This window comes from Habropoda laboriosa, unplaced genomic scaffold (genome assembly GCF_001263275.1).
Source record: "Habropoda laboriosa isolate 0110345459 unplaced genomic scaffold, ASM126327v1 scaffold155, whole genome shotgun sequence".
NCBI lineage: Eukaryota > Metazoa > Arthropoda > Insecta > Hymenoptera > Apidae > Habropoda > Habropoda laboriosa.
Window position 1 is genome coordinate 195,967 of NW_017100290.1, and position 14,679 is coordinate 210,645.

Genomic DNA, 14,679 nt, shown 5'->3' on the forward strand with positions numbered 1-14,679 from the left:
AACTTTAAAGAGTCAAAAATGTTCTATACTTACTCCACTATACATGTATATTAATCATATTTTTATTATACGGACACCTATGTATAAAACATGAAAGATAGATGTTACACTGCTACGTATTCAAAGTAGACACCTACTTTACGCGTGTATTTTTTGTGATGCTTGAGCAGTGTGTATTATTTAAAAGATAAAAGTACAACACTGTTTATATTTGTAAATTGTACATCATTTCACAAGTCCCATACGTACGTATAAGATACTTAACCTTAAAATACGGAAGACCGTAGAAAGAAGAGATGAAAATGTATTTAGAAATCAGCGTTTTATTGTTTTACAGTGAAATTTACAAAGGTGGTTCGACTACTCTACTACTTAAATTTCACTGTTATGTGTTCGATAATTCCGTTCACACAATTAACGGACAGTCATAATGTTGGCGATTCGAACCATTCGCGAACAATACCTGACGAGTGTTTTTTTTTGTTTTGTTTTTATTTTATTTTTTTTTCATGTAACGGTGTATTGAAAATGACCGAAATCGATAGTACAGTTACGCGACACCGTGCATAGTATGATTGCTACCTAAAGTACAACATTATGTCCTTATTCGTATCGATACGCTTTCGTTACTTCATGTGCCTCGGAAAATGCGTACAATCGATTAAATGAAGTCGACTATATTAAACAGGCGTTACCTTTTTTACATGGCGATTCAAGTGTCGTGTCTGTTGAAGCTCATGACATATTCCCTTCATTGAAGGAAAACTTGTCTCTTAGCAGAACAGTTTTAATTGTATTATACGTTAATATGTCTTGATAATCAGTCTGGATTATAAAATTTGTCAGGGAGTGTTTTTTTTTAAGAATTAGAAAATAAGGAAGAAAAGTTTATAATCTATAGTACCTTTGAAATTAAAAATAAGGAGACTTTCATAGGAAAATTTCAACAGAAAATAAAGAAACTTTTTTCAATACTATAATTTACATTGAGCTTAGTAAGTCCAATTTTTCTCTGATAATTTTTAAATATGAAATGACAGATTCAGCTTGAAAAATCCTACAAAGATGAATGATATTCGCATAAGCGCGGGCGTAACCTCGCCTTAGATTACTTGGTCGAAGAGGAGATCTAGGTATTATTTAATTTGAAGGAAATCGTGTTCCACTTTATGATTACGTTTTGAGCACATATTACGACCAGATAGCTGTCGATATTTTCCGCAAGTGCTGTGCGCGTTCTGTTCGAGTTCGACTATCGAATGTGCAATTTTCGTTCGCCATTATTGTTGACTTTAACCTCGAATTTGCATACAGCATTCGCGGAAAGTTTTTAATACGAACACTAGAGCACTGGTCTTTTCGATATTGAGTGCGTAAATATACATTTTTCAGTTTTTTTTTTTTTTTTTAAATTTCTTCATTATTGAACGATTACATCGAGATAATGGGAAGGTAACGCAAAATTGACGGAGTACCTTTTATTATCTCCAACCAGATCACTTACTGAGAAAATCATTATTTAGAAAAAGATACAAGCTGGATTAAAATACAATAATATGAGAAATAAATAAAATTTTGGATATATGGAAAAATTACGGGAGTATTTTAAAACAACTAAAGTAAATATAATTTCTAAAATTTTTCAATAAGTTTAACATATTAATGCTTTACAATTAATAAAAGCACTGTAGTGTTCCATCTGTAAATTTTACTCCTGCTTTAAGAGAATCATATCGATCATTACGTTCACAGGATACTACGAAGTAGAAACATTGTCGTTTCAACTTTAGAAATTACTTTCACGACCATATTTCTTTTCGTACAATTCTCTAATTGTGTTACATAGACGTTACCTAATTGATTATCTGTGCGGATTTGTGCACGACTTTCAACGGTTGTAATTACAAAAGACACGAAGTTGCACGCGCAAACGGAAGTAGGAATCTTTTGTGTGCCTAACTTTTCGGTTATACCGGAAGTTACCCTAATCACATGACCATTGCACTACTTCATTTTGGATTCCGGCTATGAGAAGAACACTTTTTGAAAGAACACTGATTGTGAGACGGTTACAGTACTCACTCACGAATTTTTATACCAGTTTTATTTTTCTTGAAATATATTCTTAAGTACTAAAGTTTAAAAGATACGCGTTTGTTGATTACCTGTGTATAATTTCACATATCAAATTAATCAAAAGTTGTCATTCTTAAACCTCTTAGAAATTTTACTCTCCAACTTGGAAATTAACCACAAACAAAAGAAAAATATGTATCTGTTAAAAGTTAGTAATTTAACAATATATTTAGAGGATAACAAAATCAATACTGGCCATCTAAACACAATGTCCCTTGTTAGTTAACCATATAGTCCTTGTTGTCATTAATTAAGCGTTTTATGGAATAAAGCCACATAGCAAGTTTCAATCAATTCGCCAAGAATTGTCCTGCAACACATGGCTTTGATAATATTCCATGAAGGAAGTGCATCACAGAATTCTCATAAAGACTTTTGTGCACAATTGAGGAACACTTATAGTCTTTGAAGTCCTCTTTTAAAGCACCTTTCTCTTTTTAATGACATATGGCAGTTATCTGGCTGTTTACAAGTCAGAATATTTAGAGAATATTTAACAGACAATTGAACATTGCTTTAAAATCCACTGTTTTTTAAAGTTTATCTCAATGACTGTTGAAAGAAGCATGAAAGTCTCCATTCCTCACTAATATTCCATTACAATTTCATCAGCCAACCAGAGTTAAACATCTAGATCAGTCACCTGTTAATCCACATCTGGACAAATCTCTCAGAACTTGGACTCACCAGTTGCCTCAAAGTCCACGAAAGTCACCTTCTTAGTCTTCATGTTGCCCTCTTGGGGCAACCCCTAATGCTATACAGATATTTCCTGTATTTGCACACGTTTCTTGATAGTGTTGGTACCACTGCTGGTGCTCAGAGAGCTGGTTGTCCTCGTGGGTGGCTTTGGTGGAATGGGATCTTTATGGATAGCATTGCTGGTCCCGTGGCCAGATTTCTGTTCACTTTTAGGCTGTTCGTCTACATCTGTCGATTGATCCTGAGGAATCTGTTGGTGTTCCTGGATAGAGGGACTTCTTGCAAGGGTGGTATACGAAGGTGGAGGTTCTTGAGCTGATCTTGGACTCTCTGGAGCCTTCATAGATGACATGGTGGTCATTGGAAGAGACTCTTGTCCATTTGGAGTACAGTCCATCGCTGCTCTCTTTTTGTCCCTGTCTCTTTGATAGTAGATACCAGCGAATATTAACATGTTGAGAACTAGTAGGATACAACCGACTCCTACAGTGATTGCTAAGGCTGTGGTAGTACTATAGTAATGGCGGGAGGCTAGTCTTTGCAACAGTTCAGCGTCGTCCTCTGAGTCCTCTAGGATGGGAGTGATGTCCTCAGCGATAATTTCGTCGCCTGTGGAAGTACTGCACGCTGTTGTTGAAGAGGCACTGGTCTTTGTTGTCCCTAAAAGAGGCAGGGGAGTGTACCACTCGTCTCGAACTGGTCCTGGAAATTTTTTTTTAAATTATTCAACTTGTCTCTTGAATTGTATGGATGTAGAAGGAAGTTTAAGTTTTGTGTTAAGTTTAAAGTACAATTTTAATTTCTTTTTAGAAAGGGAAAATTTATTTCTTTTTTTAACCTGCGTAATAATGGTCGCCTCTTTCTCGAAAATGATGATGGCGCATAGAGACATCGTCATCCCCAGGTCGATGGAGCTGAGGTATCAGATTCAACCAAACTGCCATTTTGTGGCCGCGATAGTGGCTCTTCATTTTCGGTTTCATCGCTGAAATAGTAAATGGTATTTAATTTAGTAATTTAAAAGGTTTCATGTTATGAGTTATAACAATAATTGAAAGTAGGATTTTGCAGTAGACAAATAAAGATATTTCTTGATGTACTGTTCACGTAAAACATATAATATTTTCAAAGTGAAGTGCTTTTATTTAATTAAACACTTCAACACTTTTATCTACTTAAAAAGCAACAAATTAATTTGTACATTTAATTTATGCTGCGTAAAGTATGTTAATAAACAGTATATAAGAAAAAGTGTAATAATAGAAGACTCACCAATTGTGAGGTATTGTTGAGTGCCAGTTTCGTATTGCTCCCAGATGAGGCCACGATATCGAGTCTTCTCCTTGGGCGTCCCATAATCCACCGATTCGATTTTGTGCGGTTCGTTCGGATTCCCGGTTTTCGCAAAATTCGTAAAAAACGTGAGAACCGCCTCGGCGACGCCTTGATCCTGGCGAGAATAGTTCCTTGGAAAGAAAGATCCTCCACCTACTAGTGGCAGTCCGAAGATATATGGTATGTCCTCGCCGCGAATGCTACCCAGACGCTGGAACAAAATGATTTCGCCCGTTAGTAAAATATATATTGCACGAAACATTGGATGGATCTTGTTGAAAGAAGAAAGTATTCATAGAAGATTTAGCACATATAGAAATTTGATTAGCTAATTAAAAGGTTTAAAAAATTGAACATTCAAAGATTTAGAGATTCGAAGGATTAGGAGTTTAAATATTTAAAGATTTGCAGACTGAATGAGTACTTAAACATTCAGAGACTCAACTAATTTAAAGCTTCGGGAATTTTAATATTTGAAGGTTCAAGGTTGAAGGTTTGAATATTTGAAGGTTGAAGGTTTATGAGTTTGAATGTTCAAAGATTTGAAGAGTCTATAATATTCAGAGACTGAATTAATTTGAAGCTTCGAAAATTTAAATATTTGAGGGTTTGAAAATTTGAAGATTCAAACATTGAAGAAGTAAAGAATTCGAAGATTCAAAAATTCTAAATTTCCAAATAAATATTCAAACACTCACACAAACAACTTCAACGTTATTCCGTTCCTTTATACATTCCGTTTCCAAAGTAATCGCAAAATGACACGAACAACTCTCAAAGCTCACTCTCACATCCAACACAATCCTCAAAAGAGATTACCCGAAAATTTCCGTGAAAATTGCAAGAACCAATGGATACCGTTTCCGTTTGTCGTTAGAATTTCCCTTTGAAGCGATCTCGGGCCATGGTGAAACAACGGTTGGACCAGCTGCACGACCATCTCAACTCGATAATTGTAATTGCAAAGCAGCGTGTATCGCGCCGGGGGATTCGACCAATTTTGTTTGTGTTTCAACGGGGCGGCGGGGTCGCGATGCAAATCCCGTTAATTCGCTGGGCAAGCAACCGAATCCGGAACTGCTGGTCGACTTAAGTGTTGCTCGTGGATGAGCTGCAGATCGGTGTATGCGCATGCATATATTTCGTGGACGAAGAAGCGAACTGTGAATTAGCATTTTGCTTGGGAATCCGAGATCTTAATGCCTATTGAGTCCAATCGTTTAACGGATCAACCGTTTAGCTCTGTTCTGTTGAACGTATCGCTGAGTTTCTTTAACGAATGACCCTTTCCGAGCGAAAAATCGTCTATTCAGAGTGTGCTCAGTTCTCCAAGATGGGGGATTTAATTCTTAACTATAGACCACTCGTCTCTGAGACGAATGTCTATTTCACTGTCAGAATCATGTGGAGAATTTTGCAAGCTTATCGATAGTAGGTGGCTCACTATTTCCGTAAAGAAAATTCCTAATTTTTGATATAACATTATAAATATATTGCTTTTATAAGATATTGTTAAAATCTTAGCAAACAAATATATATCATTAGATAAAATAGTTATATTGGATTTATTGCTGGAACATAGTGATTTAATAAATAAAATTGCCAAGTAGTCTGTGGTGACGTCTTAAAGACAGTGATTATGAAAGTGGACTAAATCAAAAATTCAAAAAATTTCATTTCATCGCTTATTTTGTTTTGTGTCGATCTTTTCACAAAAAAGAGTTGTATTATAAGAGCAAGTATTTTGTGAAATATTTTATTATACACTAAACAAATATTATTTTATTATACAATAAAGAATATTTCTTAATACACCCGAAGGAAACATTCTAAATATCTCGAAACGAAACATATACGACGAGTTCGCCATTTCTGTTTCTTTCTTCTCCTCGGTGAATTGTCGTTTTAATTCACTGTCACCGATACTTTCTTCCCCTCCGAACCTAAATTCGCAGAGGACTCGTTCATTATAGCAACGTGTCGAGTTACGAAGAGATAGTCGTGACACCGGAACTTATTAAACGAGGTCGCGTTCCGCGGAGCGCGCGACTCGTCCCCCATTTAATTAAATTTCGCTTTGTGCGTACACAGCTGGCCATACCGTGGCAAGCAAACGCACTAAATCGCTATTAACCGTGGCCTACAGGCGAAATTTGTTAACTTTAACTTAGCCAACCTCTTTCCGCCTTAAAATGTAGACAGTTTGCGTAAAACGTAAGTACACGATAGATTTCAATTAAAATTATTACACTTTTTCGTGTAAATTTGCTCGAATAAATGAACTCCGTAAATTATCACTGATTTCATTCGTTAAATTAAATCTTACGTTTGATATAATTTCCTAATGGCTATAATTGTCGAACAAAGGTTTATTTTTATTAACAGTACACTTCGACGATACGATCAGGCATAGTGATAGAAAAAGACGATAAATATCTCGAATGAAATGTTTGTTGAATTTTTTTTCTCGATGAAAAGTGTCTTTACGAATGAAAATCATACGATTGATAGAAACTATGGGAAAATATACTAGAATTCATTGTACCAATTTTTTAACAATTTGACTCAAAAGAATTTTCAAGCAATAACTACCGCGAATTCAAACTTTAGACATCTTTAATCCGAGGACACTAAGAGTCCCCAAAGATGGTCTAATCTATTTCAGCGAAGTTTGTCTTCAATCTTCACATTAAATCGTTATGTCGTTCGTTATATTATAAAATTTATGTAGAGCTTTATACCGAAGCATTATATTATAAATAAGTGAAATATGAAGTAGCAACTTGTTTTAATTCATTTAATATTAATTTATTTTATTTAATAATTTGGTCCGGCACTTGACTCGGAGACAGAATGATAATTTGGCCCCCGAACTAGAAAAAGTTGCCCGTGCCTGCTCTAAAGGATTTTTCTTGTATATTCTTACGACCAAAAATCGAAAGATCTATATAGAGGGGTTATTTATAGGGGCGGAGAAATATGTTGAGAATGTATAATGACATTTTGTTTGCGCGGAGCCTTTGTTCCCGCGTGATCTGAGGTTGCAAATTGATCGAGGTGTGGGACACGGTTGCAGTAGCAGGGAAAAGAACTTTTATATCGTTGAACGGTGACTTTTAAGTAACAAGATACTTTTATTTCACTGTTCATCTTTGAAACTTGAATGCACACATTGTTGCAGTCTCTATTCTCGAATGCAACATCGATGGAAGCACTATTTCGAATGCGAAACATTGTTGTACGCGTTACTTTTGAACGCAACATTGCTTGAAACGTTATATTTGAACGCAAACATTGTTGGAATCTCTATTTCTGATTGCAACATTATCAGAAGCGTTATTTCGAACGCAAACATTATTACAAGCACTGCGCTTTAACGTAGCGTCGTTCTCGCTTGTAACATCGTTAACTCGTATTATTTTCGAATGCACATTGTGGCAAACGTGTTATCAACGTGTTTGCAACATTGTTTCAGCGAACCGCCCTCGAAAATTGCACGTTGTTGCGCGACGCGCCGCTTTGCAACATTGGTCGAGGCGTTATTTCGTACCGTAAGAAAGAGTAAGAAATGTTGAGAATAGTGTCCCATATGAAGTCTTGTTCCACGGCGTACGAACGTGTGGAAAATATCGTACCACTGTTGCAGTCTCTTGACTGTTTTTCTTTTTAGTAGGATGAAAAATTTTGCAAAGATAGATAGACATTTGCGGCATTCGCTTGTAGATTGGTATTGTTGTGTGTCCAGGAGGCAGTTGTTAGAAACTTCTGGTTCGATTAAATTTTTGCGAAGGAGTTGATGCACCTCGCGCCTATATTTTCTTCTTGAAGAAAAGGACCTTCTTCGTCTGCGTATCAAATTGAGTAACAAGTTGAATAACTAGATAAAATGTTTCTTGTTTGTAATTTACGGGGGTTTCGTGGTCCATCTGAAAATAGAACTATTGTTTTCTTAGGGCTGCCTTTTGGAGAATATGTAGATCTTTAGATATACGTGATGTGTTCAGATTGGTAACTTTTCTTCTTTGAGGGCGGAATTTGTTGAAGGAGCAGGTTCTTGATGATCCATCGGTCTTAAACGGAGAAATTCCGCTGGAGTTTCCGGTCTATCAATTGTTTATCTGTGATGTCCGAAATTACAATGATCGAATATGATGCACGGTTTTATATGTTCTTTTATCCATAATGGTGAAGGAATGTGGTTATTATTATTAAATAACGAGACGTGAGTAGGGTTGCGCTAAGTACCCACACGGTATTAGCACGATCTTTATTTGAAGTTGACTGTCGGCGTTGGAGGTCCGTGCCTGACTGGCCTCCTCTCGCATCGCTTTTTCTTACTAACTTTTTGGCTATCTGTTATCCCGTCGCATCGGTGTTAACCAATCAGGTCACACGGTATTAGCACGATCTTTATTTGAAGTTGACTGTCGGCGTTGGAGGTCCGTGCCTGACTGGCCTCCTCTCGCCTCGCTTTTTCTTACTAACTTTTTGGCTATCTGTTATCCCGTCGCATCGGTGTTAACCAATCAGGTAATTTCTTTCCAAGTCGCTGCGTGTCCCTTGCGCCCTTGGCGCGCTTTTTCGGGAACCGCCGTGCGACTTGGCAGGAGAGGTTTTTCCCGTGACGTCACTCGGCGACGCAGCTGAGTTTCCTCCAGGTCAAGTACTCGTGACCTGCCGGTCCGGGTTTATACCTTTCGGAAACCCTTGGTTTATGATGCGGCAATTTGCTATTGAGGCCGTCGGAGAAAGTTTCTACGCGGACATGCATTGTCGAATTTCTAGAAATTAAATAAGCTAAAAACGGTTTCCTCAAAAATAGCCTTTCAAGCGCGCACGTCATAAACCGTGCTGGTAGTCTGCTCGCCAAATGTTTTCCGCTGTAGCTAGTCGCTACAATGGTAATCCGATTTTGTGAAGAATGTAAATTGTTAAGACAATTATTGAAGTGTATCTTAAATAATGGAGGATTTCTTGTGCTTTTTCAGTTCACGTTTTTGTCCTTTTCTTTAATACTAATTTGGTAATGTGCTCGTTTAATTCATCTATTGTGGCGCCTGACATTTGTATATCTTTCGAATTAACATAACGCTCATTCAAAAAAGTCAATTTTATCTCTTCTTTTCCTATATTTTCTTGTTCGAGTAATCTTTCTAATTTACTCTCATTTAGCGAGTAATGTATAAAAGACGTCAAATTTAATATTCCAACTGGATTTTGGTGCTTTTAATATTACAGCTTGTGTAGTTGCAATACATCCCTGATTTAAATGTAAAATTGACGGATAAGTTATTTTTATTAATTACGGTACCGTGTTATTGCATAGGATACGGAAATTTTCTTCATTTTTGGGTATGATCAGTGTTACGACGAAGATCGAAGGATCTAGAAGGTTTCATCAAGTTGCGTCAGCGGATCTAGAGTATATATAAAGCCCGAGCGAATTGCGACAGACAGACACAATATTCTCAACGAACGACCACGTAACATCGATCCATCGATCAAGAATGAAGATTGCAGAAGTGATCGTCAACAAACGTTCGTCACGAATCGCGTAGTATAGAATATTATAGCGGAACAATTTAGAGTAGTAAAAAGGAAATGAAATTTAAAAAAATATTAACTGCGCGAATTTGCTCGTGAAAAACTACAAATATTATTTTCATAAGATGGGATACAGTACTTCCTATGTTAAAATTAATGTCCCGAAAAATTAACGATAGCATTCCACGGTTAATAATTCTGAAATTCATGGCGTATTTAACGTTTAAAATTTTATATTAATGTGAGAAAAAATGAACGATGGTATACCAAGTTTAACAACTCTAAAATTCATGGCGTTTTTCTATTACAAAGGATTAGAAAAGGAAGAAGAAATGATTGTTCTTCGAACGTTGGTTTTCATACTGGCGTTTTAATAGACCTTTCTTCCTCGTCTAAACGAAAGAAAAAGGAAAAAGAAAATGGAAAGGGATGCTCGATTCCACTTAATTCGATCGCAGGAACGCGCTCGAGCTTCCGGCTCGCGCAGATTGCCACTCCAATCTTCCGTTTCCTTGGCATCGATTCCCTTCTTGGCCAGGGACTCTCTACTCTTTGCTTGCGTCCCCGCTAACCGCTGCCCATGATTTCACGATGAAGCTACTGATTTAATCAAACTCCCGGAGAGCCTGCTCGAAGGACGTTTGCGTTATCCAGGAAGTCTCCGACGGTGTAAATTAAGCGTGACGCTATCCTGGAACTTGGCCACGTCCTTGGAATCTCGAAAGTTCGCGTTATTAAGTCGATCCTTCGAGCGATCGCTCGATTCAACCGTTTGGTTTAAATGATAACGATTCTTCGACGATATTCGAGGAAGGAATTTGGAAGAAAAATTTCGTCGAGGAAAATCTTCGTCCTCCTTTTTATGCGAATTACACGGTTACACAAAGCGAAATTATCATTCTATATAATTTCATTGTAAATCAGACTTTCAGAGTTCGGTAGATTTTTTCACAAAAAATCACAAATTCTTGAAAAAATTATACTGTTCTTCAGAGTTTCCTTTTTTTTTCCTATTTTTTATTCCTGGAAACAAAATACTGTTTGTTATGTGATCAATGTTTGATATGTGATATGAAATTCGATATGCGATAAAAGTTCATACGTGTTGGAAAAGAGAGTGATTTTCAAAAAGTAGCGAAATAAATCTGTTACGATCTCTATTAAATTCACTTGCTACCTTTTTTGTTTTATTACACGTCAATTGGATTCAATAAGCTGTCTCTGTTTCATTTGCTTGTATGTATTCCGCTTGGCTGACCAGCTGTACGGTACGTTCTATTTGCTAGACTGTGTATTGACATGTACTACTCGATCTATTAGACACGGATCTACACCCCTTGACTGATCACACGTTGGTGCAAACTCCTTGGAAGTAGTGTAAGATCGTGCAAGTAGAGTGTACCTGGGATTAGTCAGACTAATAGAATATCTTCACTGATTGATCACAAGAGCAGAATACACTTATTCGTAATAGCTAATCTACAGTTATCCGAGTTAATATTCGGACACTCTTTAGAACAGTATAACTTCTTTAAAATTGGATCAAACGACTTGAGATTTTTTGAGAAGTTAGAAGGATTAGTTTACTAGGTGACGTGGACAACAAATGTAAAACAAATTGCAATTTGTGGGAATCGCGAAGAAAATTGGAAAGGTCACTTTTCCAACTTTTTATCTAAGCTTGAAATAAAAATTTAAAGCATATGTTTTATAGATTTATGTCAGTGATATACTTGCTGAAAATTCCATCGAAATCGGTTGATGCAGAAGCAAGAGACAGGCATCGAAAGATGTAAGAATCTTTAGATTTATTACAATTATAGGCCGAAAGTCGTGAAAAACTACAATTTTTAACAATTTGTAGCTCATGTTAACCGATTTCGATGAAATTTTTAGCATGTGTATAATTGATATAAATCTACAAATCGTATGGTTTAAATTTTCATTACAGGCTCAGATAAAAAAGTTGTAAACAGTGACCATTACAATTTTCCTCGCGACTCTCACAAATTGCAATTTTTTCAAAACTGTTTTTGTACACGTAATCTAGTATACTAATCCTAACTTCTCAAAAAAACTCAAGTCGTGTGGTATGATTTTAAAAAAGTTATACTGTTTTAAAGAGTATACGAATACTAATTCGGGTAACTGTACATGTTTTCCTACCGTAATGCTTCTATGCGTTGATAAAAATAGAACGAGCAGTTCATCGAAGCAAGAATTCAGTGAAATGGAAGTGTTAACATTCAAATAAGCCAACGAAGAAAACGAAGGGAATAAATAGAGAAAAGGGCTTGAAAAAGATCAAGTGTACCATTTTATATTTCTATAATTTTCACTAATTTCAATGTACCGATGAAGCACCTTTATCTCTCGATTTTGGAATATGTTTATTGAAGAAACAGTACTACCACACGGATAACATTCTTTCCTTCACCTCTTCCATTCTCCATCTCGTCTTACCTATTTTAAATGAACACGAAGTGAAACAGAGAAACACAAATGGTCCAAATCCTTCGTGCTTCTCCAAACTATTACATCGCCAAAAATAACGGAGGGAGAGACACTTCTGGGATCCATTCTCCTCGCGTATAATTTTATGCAAAATTAACTCACACTTAAGCGGCTTCTCTCTCTCTCTCTCTCTCTTTCCCGTTCCACTTTCAGCTTTCGAGTCGAGTCGAGTGCCGTATATGCAAAACTAACCTTGCGTAGCAGTGTTTGCCAAAGAGCGAGGGAAGACCTGCTCTCTCTCTCTCTCTCGGTATACTTAGGAAATTTCGCGAAGAATCAAAGAAGTCGCGAATGAAACGGCCTCGACTTCAAAGAAAAAAGCGAGAAAGAAAACTTCGCGCGAAATAAGTTTAGCAGGGGACTGGTTGAAAGGGCCAGGTTTACTGGCGACACTTTATGCGGGCGTTTCAACCGTTAAAGGACACAGCTTCTTTTGAATTACTTTCAATCTCTGTCGCGTTCGTTTCCTGTATTTACGAGGCGGCAAGGGGATTCGGGACTGCGAGCTGTGAGTAACGAGGGCAAACTATCCGATTTGTTGAGAATTGGGTAACTGAGATTTTCTGTTTTCTTTGAGCGTACACAGGGAAAATCAGAGCAGAATCGCATAAATACACTACCGGCCAAAAGTTTGGAATCATCGAGCATTACAATTTACACAAAAATTTCCAGAAAAAGGTCAGTGACTTTGAGAATTTTTTATCATCCGAATCAATTGATACGAGATAAATTGATAAATGTAGCATTGAGATAAATTTCAAATCTATAAAAAATTAGCAGCAGATTTAATATTGATGAAAAGTGGGAGGTGATTCCAAACTTTTGGCCGGTAGTGTATATGTTTCACTGTTACCATGGTTTTGTTGGAAAATAATTCTAATGATTTTTAATCTCACAGTAGTTTTATTATTTACAATGGGGATTTGAAAGTCGATAAGGTTTATTTTCTTTCCTTCAAATGTGCTCTGGCATCTTCTAGTCGTTCATTTATATTCTTATTGCACAGATTTTTTTGATGATTAATTTGGGTTTGCTTATTATTGTAATTCATTAATTTCTTCGTCTGTAGAATATTTGTGAATGTTCTATTTTCCTACTGTTTTGTATGTTTAAAAAATGAGTTAGTCAAAAGCACTGTAAGTTAAATAGATTATAAAGGTACTTAATAAATTTTGAAGTAGTTCTGAAAGATACAATTGAACAAATAAATGGCTAATGTATTAATTAGAATAATGAAAATCTCGATTTCGTTCTAAACCTTCAAATAATCGTAAGAATCATATAAACAATTAACAGGTACCACTTTAACATTAACAGTCATTCTAAAAATCACACTTTATTCCGTATCATCCCACAATCAGTCACTGTCTCCGATTGGATGGTTGAAGTGATAGTTTTCGTTTCTCGAGATCATTCAATCGAATTTCAAGTACATACTTATGAAATCAATCCATTCAATAAAAATTCGAACCAATTAGTTTCACCAAAAGGCATCGAAATCCTCCAACATAATTTCATTATACTTCCTCGAAACATCACACCAACCATTCTCTAACTTATACCTACGCCCATCCCAATAACCAAACTATATTCATCACCAACCTGCAAATAGCTGCTGTCCTTTGTCTGATGACTGAAGTGATAGAAGTAAGAAACCTAAACAAATTATTAAAGCACCTATACATTGAAAAATCAATTAACAACCGATATTCTACTACAATAATCATGAATAAACCATAAAAACAGAAAGGAAAACTAGCAAAAATACATTCAAAACTGCCACATTAAAGCCATCAAAACGATCACACCAATCGCCAAACACCAATTCACGCTTACGAATAAAACCAAAGTATTGTACCGAATCTATTTACAAACCTGCAAGTATCCACTGTCTTTCGTTTGATGGCTGAAATGATAGAAGTAAGTTTTCGCTCCTCGTCTGGCGTGATAAAAGGCGATCCTCATAAGAGGCGCCACTGTGTGACCATCGCTGAGCGCTTCCATCGTCCAGTCTCTTATGATGATAGGATGTAGTACAGGTTTATCCCAGTCCGTGTATTCGTTCCTCACCGCTGAGAAGATTTCGTTCAAGTGATACACATAAGCGTTCCTGATAAACGTTCGTAGTATTCGATTTCGATGGTCCTCCTCGAAACCCAATTGAATGTCGTTCATGTTGAAGTCGAGATTCGACTCTGTGGTGGACACACCGAGGATCAGTGGTACTTTGATGAACGTCTCGCTAGCCCTCTCCATATCCAATCCAGGATCCGGATTGTTTTGGTCCACTGGTAGGCCTGGACCGATTCGTGGCACGAATCTGGAACGAGAAACAGGCCAGTCTAAACGACGAATTCGAGACTTTCGGTGTAACGTATTATGGGACACTTTTAGGTGAAGAATTGAACCAGGGCTGCTTCTGGGCTGTTAGTCGCCTGCGTGCTAGAA

The 14,679-nt window shown here is 36.7% G+C and overlaps 1 protein-coding gene across 1 annotated transcript in view; it reads right to left on the reverse strand.

The window, feature by feature from the left end:
• Nucleotides 1-2,893: 2,893 nt before the first annotated feature.
• LOC108573804 (neuroligin-4, Y-linked-like) overlaps nucleotides 2,894-14,679 on the reverse strand; it is an 88,175-nt gene continuing 76,389 nt past the window's right edge. Inside the window, exons 6-9 of the mRNA XM_017936280.1 lie at nucleotides 14,107-14,551; nucleotides 4,111-4,384; nucleotides 3,677-3,823; nucleotides 2,894-3,540 (exon numbers count right to left, since the gene is read on the reverse strand). Coding sequence (XP_017791769.1) covers nucleotides 2,894-3,540; nucleotides 3,677-3,823; nucleotides 4,111-4,384; nucleotides 14,107-14,551 — 1,513 coding nt within the window. The remainder of the gene's footprint in view (nucleotides 3,541-3,676; nucleotides 3,824-4,110; nucleotides 4,385-14,106; nucleotides 14,552-14,679) is intronic.